General features: G+C 36.8%; 1 protein-coding gene across 16 annotated transcripts in view; it reads left to right on the top strand.

Moving 5' to 3' along the window:
- Positions 1-16039, top strand: part of NEB (nebulin) — a 256677-nt gene that overhangs the window by 107337 nt on the left and 133301 nt on the right. For all 16 annotated transcript variants that reach the window (XM_053596348.1, XM_053596363.1, XM_053596360.1 and 13 more), the window contains exons 69-77: positions 1065-1376; positions 1668-1871; positions 2670-2774; positions 7306-7413; positions 8482-8793; positions 10973-11176; positions 12325-12429; positions 13674-13781; positions 15069-15380. In XM_053596348.1, the coding sequence (XP_053452323.1) occupies positions 1065-1376; positions 1668-1871; positions 2670-2774; positions 7306-7413; positions 8482-8793; positions 10973-11176; positions 12325-12429; positions 13674-13781; positions 15069-15380 (1770 nt within the window). The remainder of the gene's footprint in view (positions 1-1064; positions 1377-1667; positions 1872-2669; positions 2775-7305; positions 7414-8481; positions 8794-10972; positions 11177-12324; positions 12430-13673; positions 13782-15068; positions 15381-16039) is intronic.

Raw genomic sequence — 16039 nt, 5'->3', positions numbered from 1 at the left:
ACCTGCTTTGTATTTTTGCCAACTCTTTCTTTGAAAAATTACCTTAGATACTTCCTTTTTGGCTCTTTTTAAAATGAAAATAACAAACAACCAAAAACAACAAATTGGTGGGCCTGATTTCTCCTTCTGCTGTCTCAGAAAGAAGTGGGTCCTTTGGTGGTGAAGGGAGACTTCTGTATAAGTGGTGATTTGTATCACCACTTCTGTATAAGTGGTGTTATTGCCTGAAGCAGAGGGAGCATATCCAGAGTCAGACCTTCCTGCACCACCAACAAAATGCTTTTTTGTAGGTATATGGTCCATTTTCTCATGTGAGGAGTCCCAAACAAACCTCAGCCAAATTTGGTATCTGACTGAGCAGGGCTCACAGGATGGAGACATAATCCAACTCAGGTCAGGGAATCATGTGACCCAGTGAAAGTCAGCAGAGCCAGATTTGGGAGAAGTGATGGGTAGTTTGGTGGTGTCTATGTACTCAGGAATAGCATTCTCAAAATCATATGGAAGATTTCTGCGTTAGTGAAAAGGGTTGCTTCCTTCATTTCTAGGAACGTATTGTCTCCAAACCACAGGACTTTGTAGTTTGGTCTGTCTTTTCATTAGACTAGCCATGAAGTCTAATCAGAGTCTAGGATGAGGAGATAAATTGGTATTCAGATGATTCCATTTCACTGCAATAATTAGCAACTTTCAGCCAGGACACCGTTTCTCATGCCTGTAATCCTAACACTCTGGGAGGCTGAGGCAGGTGGATGGCTTGAGCTCAGGAGGAGTTTTAAGACCAGCCTGAGCAATAAATAGCAAGAACCCAGTTCCAAAAAAAACTAGTTAGGCATTGTGGTGGGTGCCTGTAGTCCCAGCTACTCGGGAGGCTTGAGCCCAAGAGTTTGAGGTTGCTGTGAACTAGGACGCTACTGCACTCTACCGAGGGTGACAAAGTGAGACTCGGTGTCAAAAAAAAAAAAAAAAAAAAAAAGAAATTTTCAGATAATGAAGTTTTTAATTAAGAAGACTTTTAACTCTTTCTATTCATTTTTGTTTCTGAAATGAATTTTTTATATCAGTACAAATACAAAGATGGTTACCGTAAGCAGCTTGGCCACCACATTGGAGCCAGGAACATCAAAGATGATCCCAAGATGATGTGGTCCATGCATGTGGCCAAGATCCAGAGTGACAGGGAGTATAAGAAGGACTTTGAGAAGTGGAAGACCAAGTTCAGCAGCCCAGTGGATATGCTGGGGGTGGTGCTGGCCAAGAAGTGCCAGATCCTGGTCAGCGACATAGACTATAAGCATCCTCTACACGAATGGACCTGCCTGCCTGATCAGAATGACGTCATCCATGCCCGGCAGGCCTATGACCTCCAGAGTGATGTGAGTGCACATGAGGACCATGAAACCATGCTTATGATAGCAACACATAGACAGTGGTCTCGATCAGATAAAACCCTATGAAGGGATGACACCACTTCTCTCTGCTCCCCATTTGTTAGGCCTCTCAGCCCTTGATGCTTTTTAGAGAAAGAGGCCATAATACCAAGAGGATATACCAATTTGACCTTCATATTTTAAAAGACACAGACATGAAGTTTGATTATCTAAACTTTCCAGTCCTTTTTCTTTTTCCATTCCAGTAATGCTTGCTTTTGTGTTTGACCTCACTAGAACATTTATAAATCTGATCTTCAGTGGCTGAAAGGCATTGGCTGGATCCCCATTGGGTCTCTGGAAGAGGTCAAGTGCAAGAGAGCTGCGGAAATACTGAGCGATACCATCTACCGCCAGCCTCCAGACCAGCTGAAGTTTACTAGTGTGACTGATTCTCTGGAGCAGGTGCTGGCCAAGAACAACGCCATCAACATGAACAAGGTGAGATCCCAATCTGGAGGAAAATAAAACAGGGTTGTATGTCTTTTAGAGTATCGATGGTTGATTAAGTTAGTCTTTTTTTTTTTTATCCAATTAAACTGCTATCCAATGTATAGTGATTTGGTTGCGTTCTCTAGTCTGTTACATAAGGATTCCAAAGATGTATGGGAGCATTTCTACTCTGACATCTCTTGTGGAATAGCCAGAGTTAAGAATACGACAGCTATTTTGGGTTCAAATTGTTTGAAGCATGTGAGAATTAGTCAGACATTCTTTGGTATCAAGGTTTCTTTCTTGCTGGGTACATATTTAGGTAAGCATAGAACAAACTAGTAAGATGCAGAGCTCCATGACGTTTATCAAAAAGAAATCTATATATGGCATATCAGGTACATTTGCAGTTAATAAACAAACTAAAGCAAACAACATCAAACAAACAAAACCATGGGGAGGATTGGTTAATACAGCCACGGTACAGATATGCATGCATATGTCTGCTTGGGAAATACTTGCTTTTAATTGGCGTGGGGGTCATCTGGTTACCAAACACACACCTATGAGCATGTGCCTGTGGTTGATTATACACACACACACACAAATTTTTTTTTCTTTTTATAACTTAGTATGCATTTATATTTAGTTATCATGTAAAAATCAAAGAGGTTGGAAAGGATGTTAACACGCAGCACACAGCACAGAAAGCAAGGAGGCTGACTTTCAAGTTTATCGTGATTTCTTAACTGAAAACTCCTGTTTACAACCATTTTCCTAATTCATTGACTATTTTATTCTTCATAGCGCTTATACACAGAAGCCTGGGACAAAGACAAGACCCAAGTTCATATTATGCCTGATACACCTGAAATTATGTTGGCAAAACAAAATAAAATAAATTACAGTGCGGTAAGGCCATTTGTTTTATTTCTTTGTTCTGATCATAGTGATTTTTCCTGAGATAGAAAAGTCAGAATTAAGAAGTCAATCCTCATGGAGGCCAATTAACTTAGTTTTGGTATTTTTATACCTATTTTACCTATTTTCTTACCTTGAAATGTACGTATTATTTTATTTTAAAAATAGGTAGATAGATTGATAAATAATCACAAAAATGTTTATCAGGAAGGGAAAAACTCCTCAAAATTAACTATTAATGACTGAAACATATCATAATTTTAATTTAAAATAATTATTGTTATTTATCAAATCACTACTTATTTAAAAATTTGTACTGTAAGTTTGTTTTCTATAATTACCTCAGCTATAAAATGGGTTAAAAATGTCTATCTTGACAAATTTTTATAAAGACTTAAGGAGGTTAAAAATATAACATACTCAGTATGGAGCCTGGTGCAAAATAGTTGTTTAATAAATTTTAATTTCATGCCTTTATGCTCCAATCACCATGAAAATTAGATTTATTTAATATGCTCAAAAATAACTTGAGGTTTATTTACAAGAACTGAAATGAGCATTCTTAAATTCAACTTATTTCAAAATTGCCTGAGGACAATAAAATTCATTCTTTTTGAACTATTTCCAGCTTCATTTGTTGCACATCTTTGCAGTCCAGAAATACTGTTGCATAAATAGCTTCTTGTTCAATTGCTTTTGCCAAAATCAAGAATTTATATGGTTGATTCCAGAAGAATACTAATTTTCCTACATGTTTATCTGTCTTCATTTTTTAAAACAAAGCACAATAGAAGGACAGAGTTTTCTTCAGTTTTAGAATATTGGAAAAATTAATTATTCATTTTCAAGACTTGACCAAATAGCCAGATGAGGTGTCTCATGCCTATAATCCTAGGACTCCTGGAGGTTGAGGCCAGTGGACTGCCTGAGGTCAAGAGTTCGAGATCAGCCTAAGCAAAAGTGAAACCCTGTCTCTAAAAAAAAAAAAAAATAAAATAAATAATAATAACAATAGCCAGGTGTTGTGGCAGGCACCCATATTTCCAGCTACTTGGGAGGCTAAGGCAAGAGAATTGCTTGAGCCCAAGAGTCTGAGGTTGCTGTGAGCTATGATGGTATGGCACTCTATTGAGGGACACAAACTAAGACTCTGTCTCAAAATATAAAATAAAATAAAATAAAAGCCACTAGACAAGGCCCAAATCATTTTTAAAAAAGGACTTGACCACATTTATTATTTTACTCATATTAATTACTCTTGCTTATAATAATGTAGATTTAAGGAGGAGGCACACTATATCAAATAACCATGACAAGTAAAATGAAAAAGATACGATTTTTCTTTCTCCACCATTGTAAAAACAGACCAAAAGATGTGCCTGATCTTAAGTATTTGATTGGCCTTGGCTTCAGTCACTTTTGAACGAGCAGTTTTCTCTTAGCCACAGAGTTTCTCAGTTGGATGTGCTTCCCTGGGAGGGTTGTCCTAGCCCTGGCGGATAAAGTTAGTTTCTATCCCAGATTGTAATGAAGCTCGTAAGCTCTCCCATTTATTTACACTAAGGAATTTGGTAATTTTCCAGATGGGTAAGAGGAAATTGGGCTGTTTCTTAATTCTAAAATTTTTGTCTGGATTTGCTTTCTTTAAAATTTCATGAACAGAGGGGCACAACCACTATAACTTGGACTCTACCTAACAAACGCAAATAACGTAACCTAATCATCTGTCTTCCGAAGATTAGACTTTGCAATCACCCACTTGAATTTGTTATCAGACCCTTGTCAGTGATACCTTTATTCCATACTTCATGAATGTAAAATAAAATAAAACACATGCATCTTGTTTTGTCTCTTAAATTCTCATTTACCTATTTCTTGTTCTCTTGGGTAACCAGCTTTAAAATGTAGACTTGCTGATAGCTAAAGTGCTTTCTTCTTTGAAGCACGGAGTCTTTTTCAAATGTTGGAAGAATTGCAGAACTCTATTTGCCCTGAAGCCACGAGGGCTTCCAACTTACAATATAAAAGAAATTGAACATTTATTCTTCAAAATAATTAATAGATAAAATATTTGATTTTCCAGTTTTGAAAGAAACATTTTTAGAAATTTTCTAGAAAAAAACCAATACCTACTGGATTTCACCTAGAGATATTAGATTTATCATTATTTTCACTTTAAATTTTTCTTTTTTTTTTTTACATTAAATTTTTCTTATCAAATCTCATCTTGAAAGGATGCAAACTGATACCTCTTAGTACTACTTTATAAATATATCATAATGTGCCTCTAGGACTCTTAAGTCACTGAAAATTAAGCACTTCTGTGTCATATTTAAAATGCAGATGCGATTTCAGCATTCTTAATTCAATCTAATTTGAGACAGGGACATAAAACCGAAGCAATTATTTGTGTTGCCCTTTTTGAAGATTTTCCTTACATTTAAGATTTTGTCTTTACACAGCCTTAACAATGAAAAGTACACTGATACAAAGTAGAAAGAAAAAACCCTTTAAAAGTATAGATTATTGTTGTTCTCCCATAAAACAAAAAGTTATTTCTAAATGCTTTTCCAGAACTACCTAGTGATACTGTGTCTACTTTAACTAATTCAGGAATTCTCCTAATGGAAGAAAGGGGAAAACTGAAATTAAAGATTAAATTAGTTGTAGACTGATGTAAGAGCCATGTCTTTGTATTTGGGTATAGAGATGAGCTGCCTTCAAACCTCAGCTACCCTTGATTATACGAAGGCTTTCCCAGGGGTATTCCGGCATGGATCATTTTAGTAAGTCAGTTAACATAGCTTCAATTTTCATACATATACTCTTCTAAATTATCTACCTCAGAAGGCCCCTGCAGTTTAAGTGATGTTTCACTTCTTTCATAGTCATTCTTCTTTCCTTTAAAATAAGAAAGGCATAGTTTAAAGGTCTGAAAAGAAATTAGACAACTTAATGCTACTCAATCTGTTGAATTGAATTCTGGATAGAAAGACAACATTGCTATAAAGAACGTTATTGGGACAATTGGTGAAATTTGAATATTCACTATATATTAAACAATGAAAGAGAATAATATTAGACAGTAATAGTGTGTCAGTGTTAAATTTCCTGAATTTGATAAATAGGGTATATTCTGGTTATGTAAAAATCTCTTTATTCTTAGGAGATACATTCATTGTACAGCATTTAGGGATGAAGGCCATGATATGTACAATTTTCTTTTAATCAGTTGAACAGTTGAAAATAGAAGAAAAAAGAAGAAATATACCCCACACACACATGCGTGTGGAAAGAGGAAGAGAAAAAAATCAAATATGGCAAAAAAGTTAATAAATTGGATATTTGGGTATTCATTGTACCATTTTTGTAACTTTTCTGCAGGTTTGAAATTTTTCAAAATGTGGAAAATTTACATTTCTAAATATTGAATCATACATCAACATATTTGACCAAGTATTATTTTATAAAGATTTCATTTTTCAAAAGAAGGAAAAGAAAAGGCATATACACCCTGATAGTTACTGCGATGTATACCTGAGAGTATTAAAACAACAAAACCCCCTGCCAAACAGCTTAATTCCTTAGTGCCTATCAAAACTTTCTGAATCAAAGCACCATGAGCTCCTATAATTTCAAAATCTCATGAAGAGATACAGTAAATTTCAATTTTTGTGTTTAAAAAACTATCAAAGTGTATATTTCATTTGATGTATTGAACTAATATTAGCGATTATTTTAAAATTTATCTCGTTTTAAGAGGATACAGAATTGGTCAAAATTCCTGTAAGTGGCTCACAAACATAAAGGACTAGAGACTATTGGTAAAGATGAATTGCCTAATTCATGGTTTTCAAACTATGCTTCCATGGAACACCTGTGTTTTGGTCTCTCTGGTGCATCTGTCCTGCCACAAGACTGAACAGTGGTGGTGTTTTCTCGATTCACAGAAAAATTTGATGATCAGAATTTTATCAAGTTTGTGTGTTTGACTCATAAATCTTTGGTACCTGCTATGCCTGTGTCTGCTAACAATTTCCAGCAGCTGACAAAATGAATACATAGGAGGCAAATCAATATTAGCAGAGACATTCAGAAACAGTGGTTCATTCTTAGTTGAGCCCTGTTTGATTATGGACTCATGCTATTCTTATTCTCTACTAGTAAAACCGTTCCTGATTCAAATTTAGTGTTAAATAAATCAGCATGTCTTAATTATTTCATGAAAAAAAGCAAGTGCTGAACAACCTAAACACGTCTAGAGCTATTGATTTAATGTACAAAACCTATAAGAAATTGTTTAAAGAGAAATTCCCATGTTAAAACTTGCTGCATATGACATTTCCATTTAAGCGGATAGGTTGGATAAATGCAAAGTTAAAGAAAGAACTTTTTTTAACTTAAGGCTGAACATACTAGTGCAACTTTGCATCCAAAAATAGCCTTTTTTTTTTTTAACAAAAATACGGTTTTTAGAGTGAACGTGAGTTCCCTATCTGAAAGCTACTTCTTCTTTCCTCAGTGCATCTATCGCCAGGCCATGGAGGAAGCCAAGAAAGAAGGCTACGACTTGAGAAGCGATGCCATTCCAATTGTGGCTGCCAAGGCCTCCCGGGATATTGCCAGTGATGTAAGCGCTGATCAAGTTCTGACATTTGTTACCAACAGGCCAGCCACAGCTGCCACATAGCCAAATAAACTGAGGCTTGAGACAATAGAGAGCTTGCCCGAGACCATAAGCATCCTAGTGGCAAAGCCTAGAAGGGAATGCAGTTCCTTGACTCTTGTCTTTCAGTCTTTGCATAATAGGAGTGAATATCTTGATTAAAGTTAGATACCCATATGCTGAGCTACTTACAAAATTCATGAGCTCTTTTTGGGATACACTCAAGACAGAGATGCCAGAAAATAAGCAGATTTAACTCATAGGGGAGACTTGAAAAACATAGGATAGCAAAAAATTTGAAACTGTCCTTCTATGGGGTCTACAGAATCAATATTTCTTTACCCTAAAATGAAGTCATCGGATTCCTGGATATTTTAAAACTTAATTTAAAGAGTAGTAAAATTGTCCACATTTACAGGCTCTTAAAATGTTTAGTTTATGATAAAAATACACAATATAAAGTTTGTCGTCACCCTTTCCAAGCACACATATGCAGTGCTGGTAGTGTTCAGTATACTCCCGTTGTGCAACAGATTTCTAGAATTTTTTTCATTTTGCAAAATTGAAACTGTATCCATTAAGCAACAGAAATTGTCATTTTTAAGCTACTTTTCTTCAATTATTTGTGAAGAGGACATTAGTTCTCAAACTGCCCTAGAAAAAAATTCTAATGAACCGTGTAAACACACACCCCAGCTGTGTTCTTATTCTTACCAAATGGGCTTACTCACATGACAGACTTCAGAGACCCTGTCATGGTTTATCACTGTAATTGGGATTTTCCTCTCAATGTTCCCTTCTTATCACTTTTTGCCAACACAGAATCCTCTAGCATATATTAAGGAATCATTGTGGTATTCTTCCATAGAGATGTGCCAATGAGCACAGCACACCAATGTGCAGCATCTCATCAGTATGATTGGTTGAGCTCCCCTGTTGTCTTAAAGATTTCATAGAAAACATCTCCACAGAAAGAACAAAAGGGAATATCCAGTGGTGCCTCCTTCTTATTCACTGGCTTTGCTCTTGCAGTACAAATACAAAGAAGCTTACCGTAAACAGTTGGGTCACCACATCGGTGCCCGGGCAGTACACGATGACCCCAAGATAATGTGGTGCCTCCACATTGCCAAAGTGCAGAGTGACCGTGAGTACAAGAAAGAATTTGAGAAATACAAGACGAGGTACAGCAGCCCGGTGGACATGCTTGGTATCGTTCTGGCCAAGAAATGTCAGACCTTGGTCAGCGATGTGGATTATAAACACCCCCTACATGAGTGGGTCTGCCTGCCCGACCAGAATGACATCATTCAGGCCCGGAAAGCTTACGACCTCCAGAGTGACGTGAGTATCTTTGGTACTGGCTCTGCATGTCAAAAGCAAATTCTGACATACGTCCGTGGATCCTGACTAGTGCCCATGGATTGGAATTTGTTTGTATATTTCAAACACTATACAGCTGGAGTTTCCCATTGGAAACACTGCAATTTATTTTAGAATTCATTTTGTTTTCCAAAAGTTACGTGTAAAAGAGGAAATAAAATAAATTTTATCAATTCTACACAAGTATAAATCTTCCTAGTGATTCAGTTTTCTTTTGTCTGAATCAGATGGAAATTAGCCCTTAAAAATATATCACTACAAACTTTTGGCCAAAGGAATGGAAATGTCTGTGGGTGCGGCAGAGAGTAGTAGCATAGAGAAAGTAGGAAGAAAAATGTATTATGCTAAATTATTTAAATAAATATTTACATTTTATATTCACAGATAGGAACTGTCTAAGTCTTCCTTTTTTTTTTTTTTTATTGTTGGGGATTCATTGAGGGTACAATAAGCCAGGTTACACTGATTGCAATTGTTAGGTAAAGTCCCTCTTGCAATCATGTCTTGCCCCCATAAAGTGTGACACACACCAAGGCCCCAGCCCCCTCCCTCCGTCCCTCTTTCTGCTTTCCTTTTGTTTTTTAAAACCAATCATTAGGCAGGCATAGTTGCTCATGGCTGAAATCATAGCACTCTGGGAGGCCAAGGCAGGAGGATCACTTAAGGTCAAGAGCTCAAGATCAGCCTGAGCAAGAGTGAGATACTATCTACAAAAAACAGAAAAAACTGAGTGTATTGGTGCATACCTGTACACTGTACAGGTAACGAGTAACGAGTCCCAGTTACTTGAGAGGCTGAGGCAGAAGGGTTGCTCCAGACCAACAGTTTAAGGTTGCAGTGAGCTACGAATATGCTACTGCATTGTAGCCAGGGCAATAGAGTGAGTCTCTGTCTCAAAAAACAAAATAAAACAAAACAAAACAAAAAAAACAAGTAATCCTCTTAGCATGTCCTATTGAGACTGAAATAAAGTGAGTAATTAGGAAATATCTACTATATTATTTCTGCTATACCACATTTCCTTTACATACTTGATGTTTTGTGATTTTTTTTTTTAAATCATAGCTGTGTACATTAATGTGATCACAGGGCACCATACACTAGTTTCATAGACCGTTTGACATATTTTCATCACACTGGTTAACATAGCCTTCCTGGCATTTTCTTAGCTATTGTGTTAAGACATTTACATTCTACATTTAGTAAGTTTCACATATACCCTTGTAAGATGCACCGGAGGTGTAGTCCCACCAATCACCCTCCCTCCACCCACCTCCCCCCTCCCTCCCCTCCCTTTTTAGGTTATAACTGGGTTATAGCTTTCATGTGAAAGCCCTAAATTAGTTTCATAGTAGGGCTGAGTACATTGTGTTTTGTGATTTTTGAAGATGGAAACAACCGTAAGAGTTTTTGTGATTGTGATAGTCACCCATCATTGGTCTGAAGGTGTGTTTTTATTTGGAGTTATGAGAGCACATTTTCCAAGGCTAAAGAAGCATTGCTCCCATGTAAAAATCTAATAATACTCTCCAGGGCAAGGCTATGTCTTTTACTTTTACAAATTAAAAAAAAAATTCTTTCATTATTTTTAGTGTACTCCTTTGTACCAAAAATATATATATATATATATATATATTTTTTCAGGAAAAAATAGGCTGGGTGTGGTGGCTCACCCCTGTAATCATAGCACTCTGGGAGGCTGAGGTGGGTGGATCACTTGAGCTCAGGGGGTTGAGACCAGCCTGAGCAAGAGTGAGACCCTATCTCTACTAAAAACAAAAAAAAATTAGCTGGGCATTGTGTTAGGCACCTGTAGTCCTAGCTACTGGGAAGGCTGAGGCAAGAGGATTGGCTGAGCCTAAGAGACTGAGATTGATGTGAGCTGTGATGACGCCATGGCACTCTACCCAGGGTGACAGAGTGAGACTTTGCCTCAGAAAAAGAAAAATTCAACAGAGCATCAAGCAAACCAATTAAAAATAATAATAATGATAATAATGTGAGTGAGTGAGTAATTAACTATGCTTGCAGTTGTACCTACTCTCAATACTTTTGTACTTCTCTAGTGTGACCCATTCATTTGTTGACTATGAATCTGAAATACTAATTAATAAGTGTGTTTTTATCTGTTCATCTGCAGAATTTATATAAGTCAGACCTTGAATGGCTGAAGGGAATTGGTTGGGTTCCGATCGGTTCTGTAGACGTGGTTAGAGCCAAGAGAGCCACAGAGATACTGAGTGATAATATCTACCGTCAGCGTCCAGACGCAATGACATTTACCAGCATTACCGACACTCCGGAGCAGGTGCTGGCAAAGAGCAATGCCATAAACATGAGTAAGGTGAGTTATCAATCCTCTCCATTAGATATCAGAAGTTACCACAGAACAAGGTAAAAATTCAAGCATCATTACACTTAAAGTTTACTGGAAGAGTCACGATACCTTTTTAAATGCATTTCCAATGTAATACCATAGTTACTTAGTGATACTTCAAATACTCATGTTAAAAATACTATGTGCCTTAATTATTTCATAATTCTTTCCTAGATAGTATTTTAAACACTTCAATCCAATTATACTTTCTATAGCTATTAAATTCTTTAACAGTTAAAGAATTAAATTCTTCAAAGAATTTTAATAAGAAACAAAAGTAGGAATTTCTGCAGCTTTCATAATTTTTTTTTGAAATTTCAACCTTTTTTATTCAATACATATGTGTAATTTAACTACAGTTTAGATTAGTTGCAGGAAAAACCATGACCTAGGCATTCATCTGCAGAATCCACTCATTTCTCTGTCACAGGCTCCACCCAGCTACCCCAAGTCTATGCCTCTTCCCAGTGTCCCATTCTCAATGTTCCCTTCCTCAGATGGTGAACATCCCTCCACCCTTCTTGCTTTATAGTGATCGTAAAGTGATCATTTTCTCTTAACTAAGACCCAGCCCTCAGATGGCTGGAGTCAACATAAGCAGTTTCAACTACTACCCGCCCTTTATCTGTGCATACCTTATAACGTAACGTCTTAACTCAGAGGGCTCATTCTCTCTGGGTGGATGTGAGGCATCATGGCAGAGGCCTGTATGGTCGTGTTACCCAACCTTTAAGGGTGCATTTTGCCTCCATGCCAGAGCCATTTAATTACAAGACATGCAGAGCTAAGAGTGTCTGCTGTCACAGGGATTAAAATGGGTTCCTAAAGCCATTTGCTGTCCAAGTAAGTAAGCATTCCGAAGTAGGTATTCAGCTTTCATAATTCCTGGGTTACAAAGGAGATAGGTTCTGTAGGTTTGTTCTTAAGCTGAATTTGTATGTAATTAGAACAGGCACATTTACCTATTAGCTGTAATAGCTTCTGTTTGTAAATGCAAGATGTACATCAGTTGGATGTTTGTAACTCAGGGACTGCAAGGACAAGAGAGGTGACTGGCACACGATCCAAAGAAAAATGTATGTGAACACCAAAATAATTTTTCTTTTTTTTTATAGCACTTATATACTGAAGCCTGGGACAATGACAAGAAAACAATTCATGTCATGCCTGATACACCAGAAATCATGTTAGCCAAACTCAACCGAATAAACTACAGTGATGTGAGTAAACTGTTGTTCTTGCAATGAACAGAAAGGCAAAAAATGAACTATCATAATCATATGGTGAAATATCTTGACTGATTTATTAGACATATTCCAAATTAACATAGTAAGTAAAAGAAATAGTTCTCATTTGATTCAATTCACAGTTATTGTGGTAGGTCCACGAAGTAGGCCAGCCTTTTATTAACAGGCTGTCAGGTAATGGAAAGTTTACAAATAAATATCTCAATAAAAATTATACTTTTAAAGCCTTCCCCCAACAGATCAGTGTGGATAGCGAGCCATTATTTTCTTCAACAACTGTAGCAGATGCTGGGTTGGAACCCAGTGAGTTATCAAGTCCCACACTGTTTTGCTACTTCAATATCATCTAGTTGTCATTTAATGTTACTTGCAAACATTTTTTGTAGGCACCTCTGTCAACACCAACATTTTCATAAGGTCAGTGATCCTGAAATCTACATCTACAAATTGATTGTGGTCTGAGAGGAGAGTCCACAGCAAAAAGAGAAAAAATAAGCATAATATGCTGAGTTTTTTATAAAACCAAATATATTCAGTTTTTAAATACTACCCTTACTCTTTCTCCTTCTTTAGTGTTAAGAAGGCCTTTTAAAAATATTATGAAGGAAGCTCGGTGCCTGTAGTTCAAGCGGCTGTAGTGCCAGCCACATACACCAGAGCTGGCGGGTTCGAATCCAGCACAGACCTGCCAAACAACAATGACAACTACAACCAAAAAATAGCTGGGCATTGTGGCAGGTGCCTGTAGTCCCAGCTACTCAGGAGGCTGAGGCAAGAGAATCGCCTAAGCCCAAGAGCTGGAGGTTGCTGTGAGCTGTGATGCCATGGCACTCTACCCAGGGTGATAGCTTGAGGCTCTGTCTCAAAAAAAAAAAAAAAATATATATATATATATATATGTACATATATATGATGAAGGAAATATTAAATAGCTAATTTTACATGTGCTTGTTTGGCAAAATAAAATTTTGGCAACCAAATGCTGATTTTCCTCCAATTTTTTTGAAATTTATAAGTCAATAAAATCCTGAAGTTAAGAACATGTGCCTCTAAAATCCCTGAACATCTATCTGTGAAGCAAAGCTATCTATAAACCTGCCTGAACACTTGGCATTGTGGATCATTTCTGTAGTTTCAATGAGGACAGAGAAAGTGTACTAATAAACAGCTTCATTTTTTATGAATGGAGTGACAAATAATGACTTTCTTTTCCACAGAAACTCTACAAACTTGCTTTGGAAGACTCCAGGAAGGAAGGCTATGACTTGCGTTACGATGCCATCCCAATCCAAGCAGCCAAGGCTTCTAGAGAAATTGCTAGTGATGTAAGTTGATGTTTTTGGAAAAGGTGTTTCTTACTCAAAGATGCTGACAAATAGCAGCTTTTGAATTTTTCTTGGCAGGAATTTAGTTGCTCTTACAATATGCAAAGTTGCAAACGGACCAAAAAAAAAAAGAAAGAAAAGAAAAACCCCACAAAAGTACAAAATTCTATGTCCACTATAACTTTCAATCTGTCAAAAATAGAGGCATGTTATCTTTAAAAAGTGTTTTATGGACACTAAAAATGGGTTTATATTTTGAAGCCTCAGAAACTGAGTGGCAGTTAACCGAGCATGTTTGTGAAATTAAAGAGATTAATACCACACAAAATCAGCCAATAAAATGTGAATTCTTCCCTACTACTGTTATCCATTCACTCTGGCATTAAAAGCAGACTAGATGATGAATATGTCTTAGAGTTTTGTTTCCTCTTTTGTTACTGTTGGGGAAGGCCTCTTACTCAGATGCCCCTACCTGGACACGAGAACAGATTGCACAGTAGGCAAAGCTTTTCTCAGCACCCACTCGCCTCTTCTCTCTTCTGTTTTCTTTACGTGAGAAACACCTGCTGAGGTGCCCTCATTCTGTACCAGGTCTCCTCAGTACCCAAATCCATACTTTCCTTCTTCTGGAAGGGCCTATGCCTTGGGCTTATGTGCCGTTCCTTCTATGATCAAAACTTTTTCTTGCTCTTAAGCTGGAGAGGCTCACACCTTGATCATCTTATGGTAAAATGAAACATAATGTATTATTCCTGAATTTTAAAAGTAGATAGATTCTCTCATGGTGAAAGCTCAGTGACATTGACAAGCTAATAAGGGAGCCCTATCCTCGTGACATATAAACGCTACCGTGACCAGGAATTTATTATAAATTCTAAAAATGAAGGAGTATTCTAAAATATTCTTAATATCAAACATCTTTAGAAAAAATAACAATGTCTTTAAGTAGATGCTCTACTAGATTGTACAAAGCGTTTTATCTTTACTTGTTAAAAAAATCAAAGATAAACTAAACTGAGTAGCAGTTTAGACAGCAGGAAAGATATTAGGCATGAGAAGCTCTCCATTCCAGGCTCAGCCCTGCCACCTATTTGGGACGTGACCTTGGACAAATCACTTAACCCCTCTAAATTGCAGGTCCCTGCTTTATAAAATGTGATTGATAATATTCACCTTTCTTCCTCATGATAGTGATAGGGAAAATAAAAAGAAATAATGTATGCATTTCAGAAACATAATATAAAAGATATTCTTCTCATTAGACTTCGTTTCCTTTTCTTTTTTTAGTACAAGTATAAAGAAGGTTATCGCAAACAGCTTGGCCACCACATTGGGGCTCGGAACATTCAGGATGACCCCAAGATGATGTGGTCTATCCATGCGGCCAAGCTCCAGAGTGACAGGGAGTATAAGAAGGAATTTGAGAAGTGGAAGACCAAGTTCAGCAGCCCAGTGGACATGCTGGGCCTGGTGCTGGCCAAGAAGTGCCAGATTCTGGTCAGCGACATAGACTATAAGCATCCTCTACACGAATGGACCTGCCTGCCTGATCAGAATGATGTCATTCAGGCGCGGAAGGCCTATGACCTGCAGAGCGATGTGAGTGGGTCTCATTTTCTTCAGCTGTGTATTTAAAAGTCTTCTTTTTTGTGTCATGAAATTTTCTGACAATCTGGTGAAACCTATAGACACTGTCTCAGGATAACGTTATGAAATGCATAAAATGAAACATACATTTAGTTTCAAAAGAAACCAATCATATTGAAATATTGTTATCAAAATATTAAACTGCATCTGTAATGTAGTAATATCTATGCTTTATTAATACATTAAATAAAAAGTTGTAGCAATGAAAGTAAAAACTACTTATTTCAAAGAAGTGATGAGCATAGTTTAAGATGTCCACAGCTCTAACAGAATATTAAAATATTTGTGATTTCTATTGCTTACAAAGTCACATGTACTGTCCATAATACTATATTTCATTGCCTATACGTATAATAGAATGAAATGCTATATTTCAGTTAGAGGTTAATGAAAATAAGGATGTTGTATTTTTTTCTATCCAAGTCCTTTGATACCAGGTCAAGAATCCCAGGTTTAAAGCAACCTAATTTTCCAAAGAAGTCAATTGCATCATGATATCTGTGTCTGTTTAACTCATAGGAAATATCTACTATAACTTGTGAATGAAAGTTTAAGAATGAATTCTACATATTGAGACAATGATTAGTTTCTAAGCAACTAAAAACAATAGA

This window comes from Nycticebus coucang, chromosome 7 (genome assembly GCF_027406575.1).
Source record: "Nycticebus coucang isolate mNycCou1 chromosome 7, mNycCou1.pri, whole genome shotgun sequence".
NCBI lineage: Eukaryota > Metazoa > Chordata > Mammalia > Primates > Lorisidae > Nycticebus > Nycticebus coucang.
This window is presented reverse-complemented; position numbering and strand designations above follow the sequence as displayed.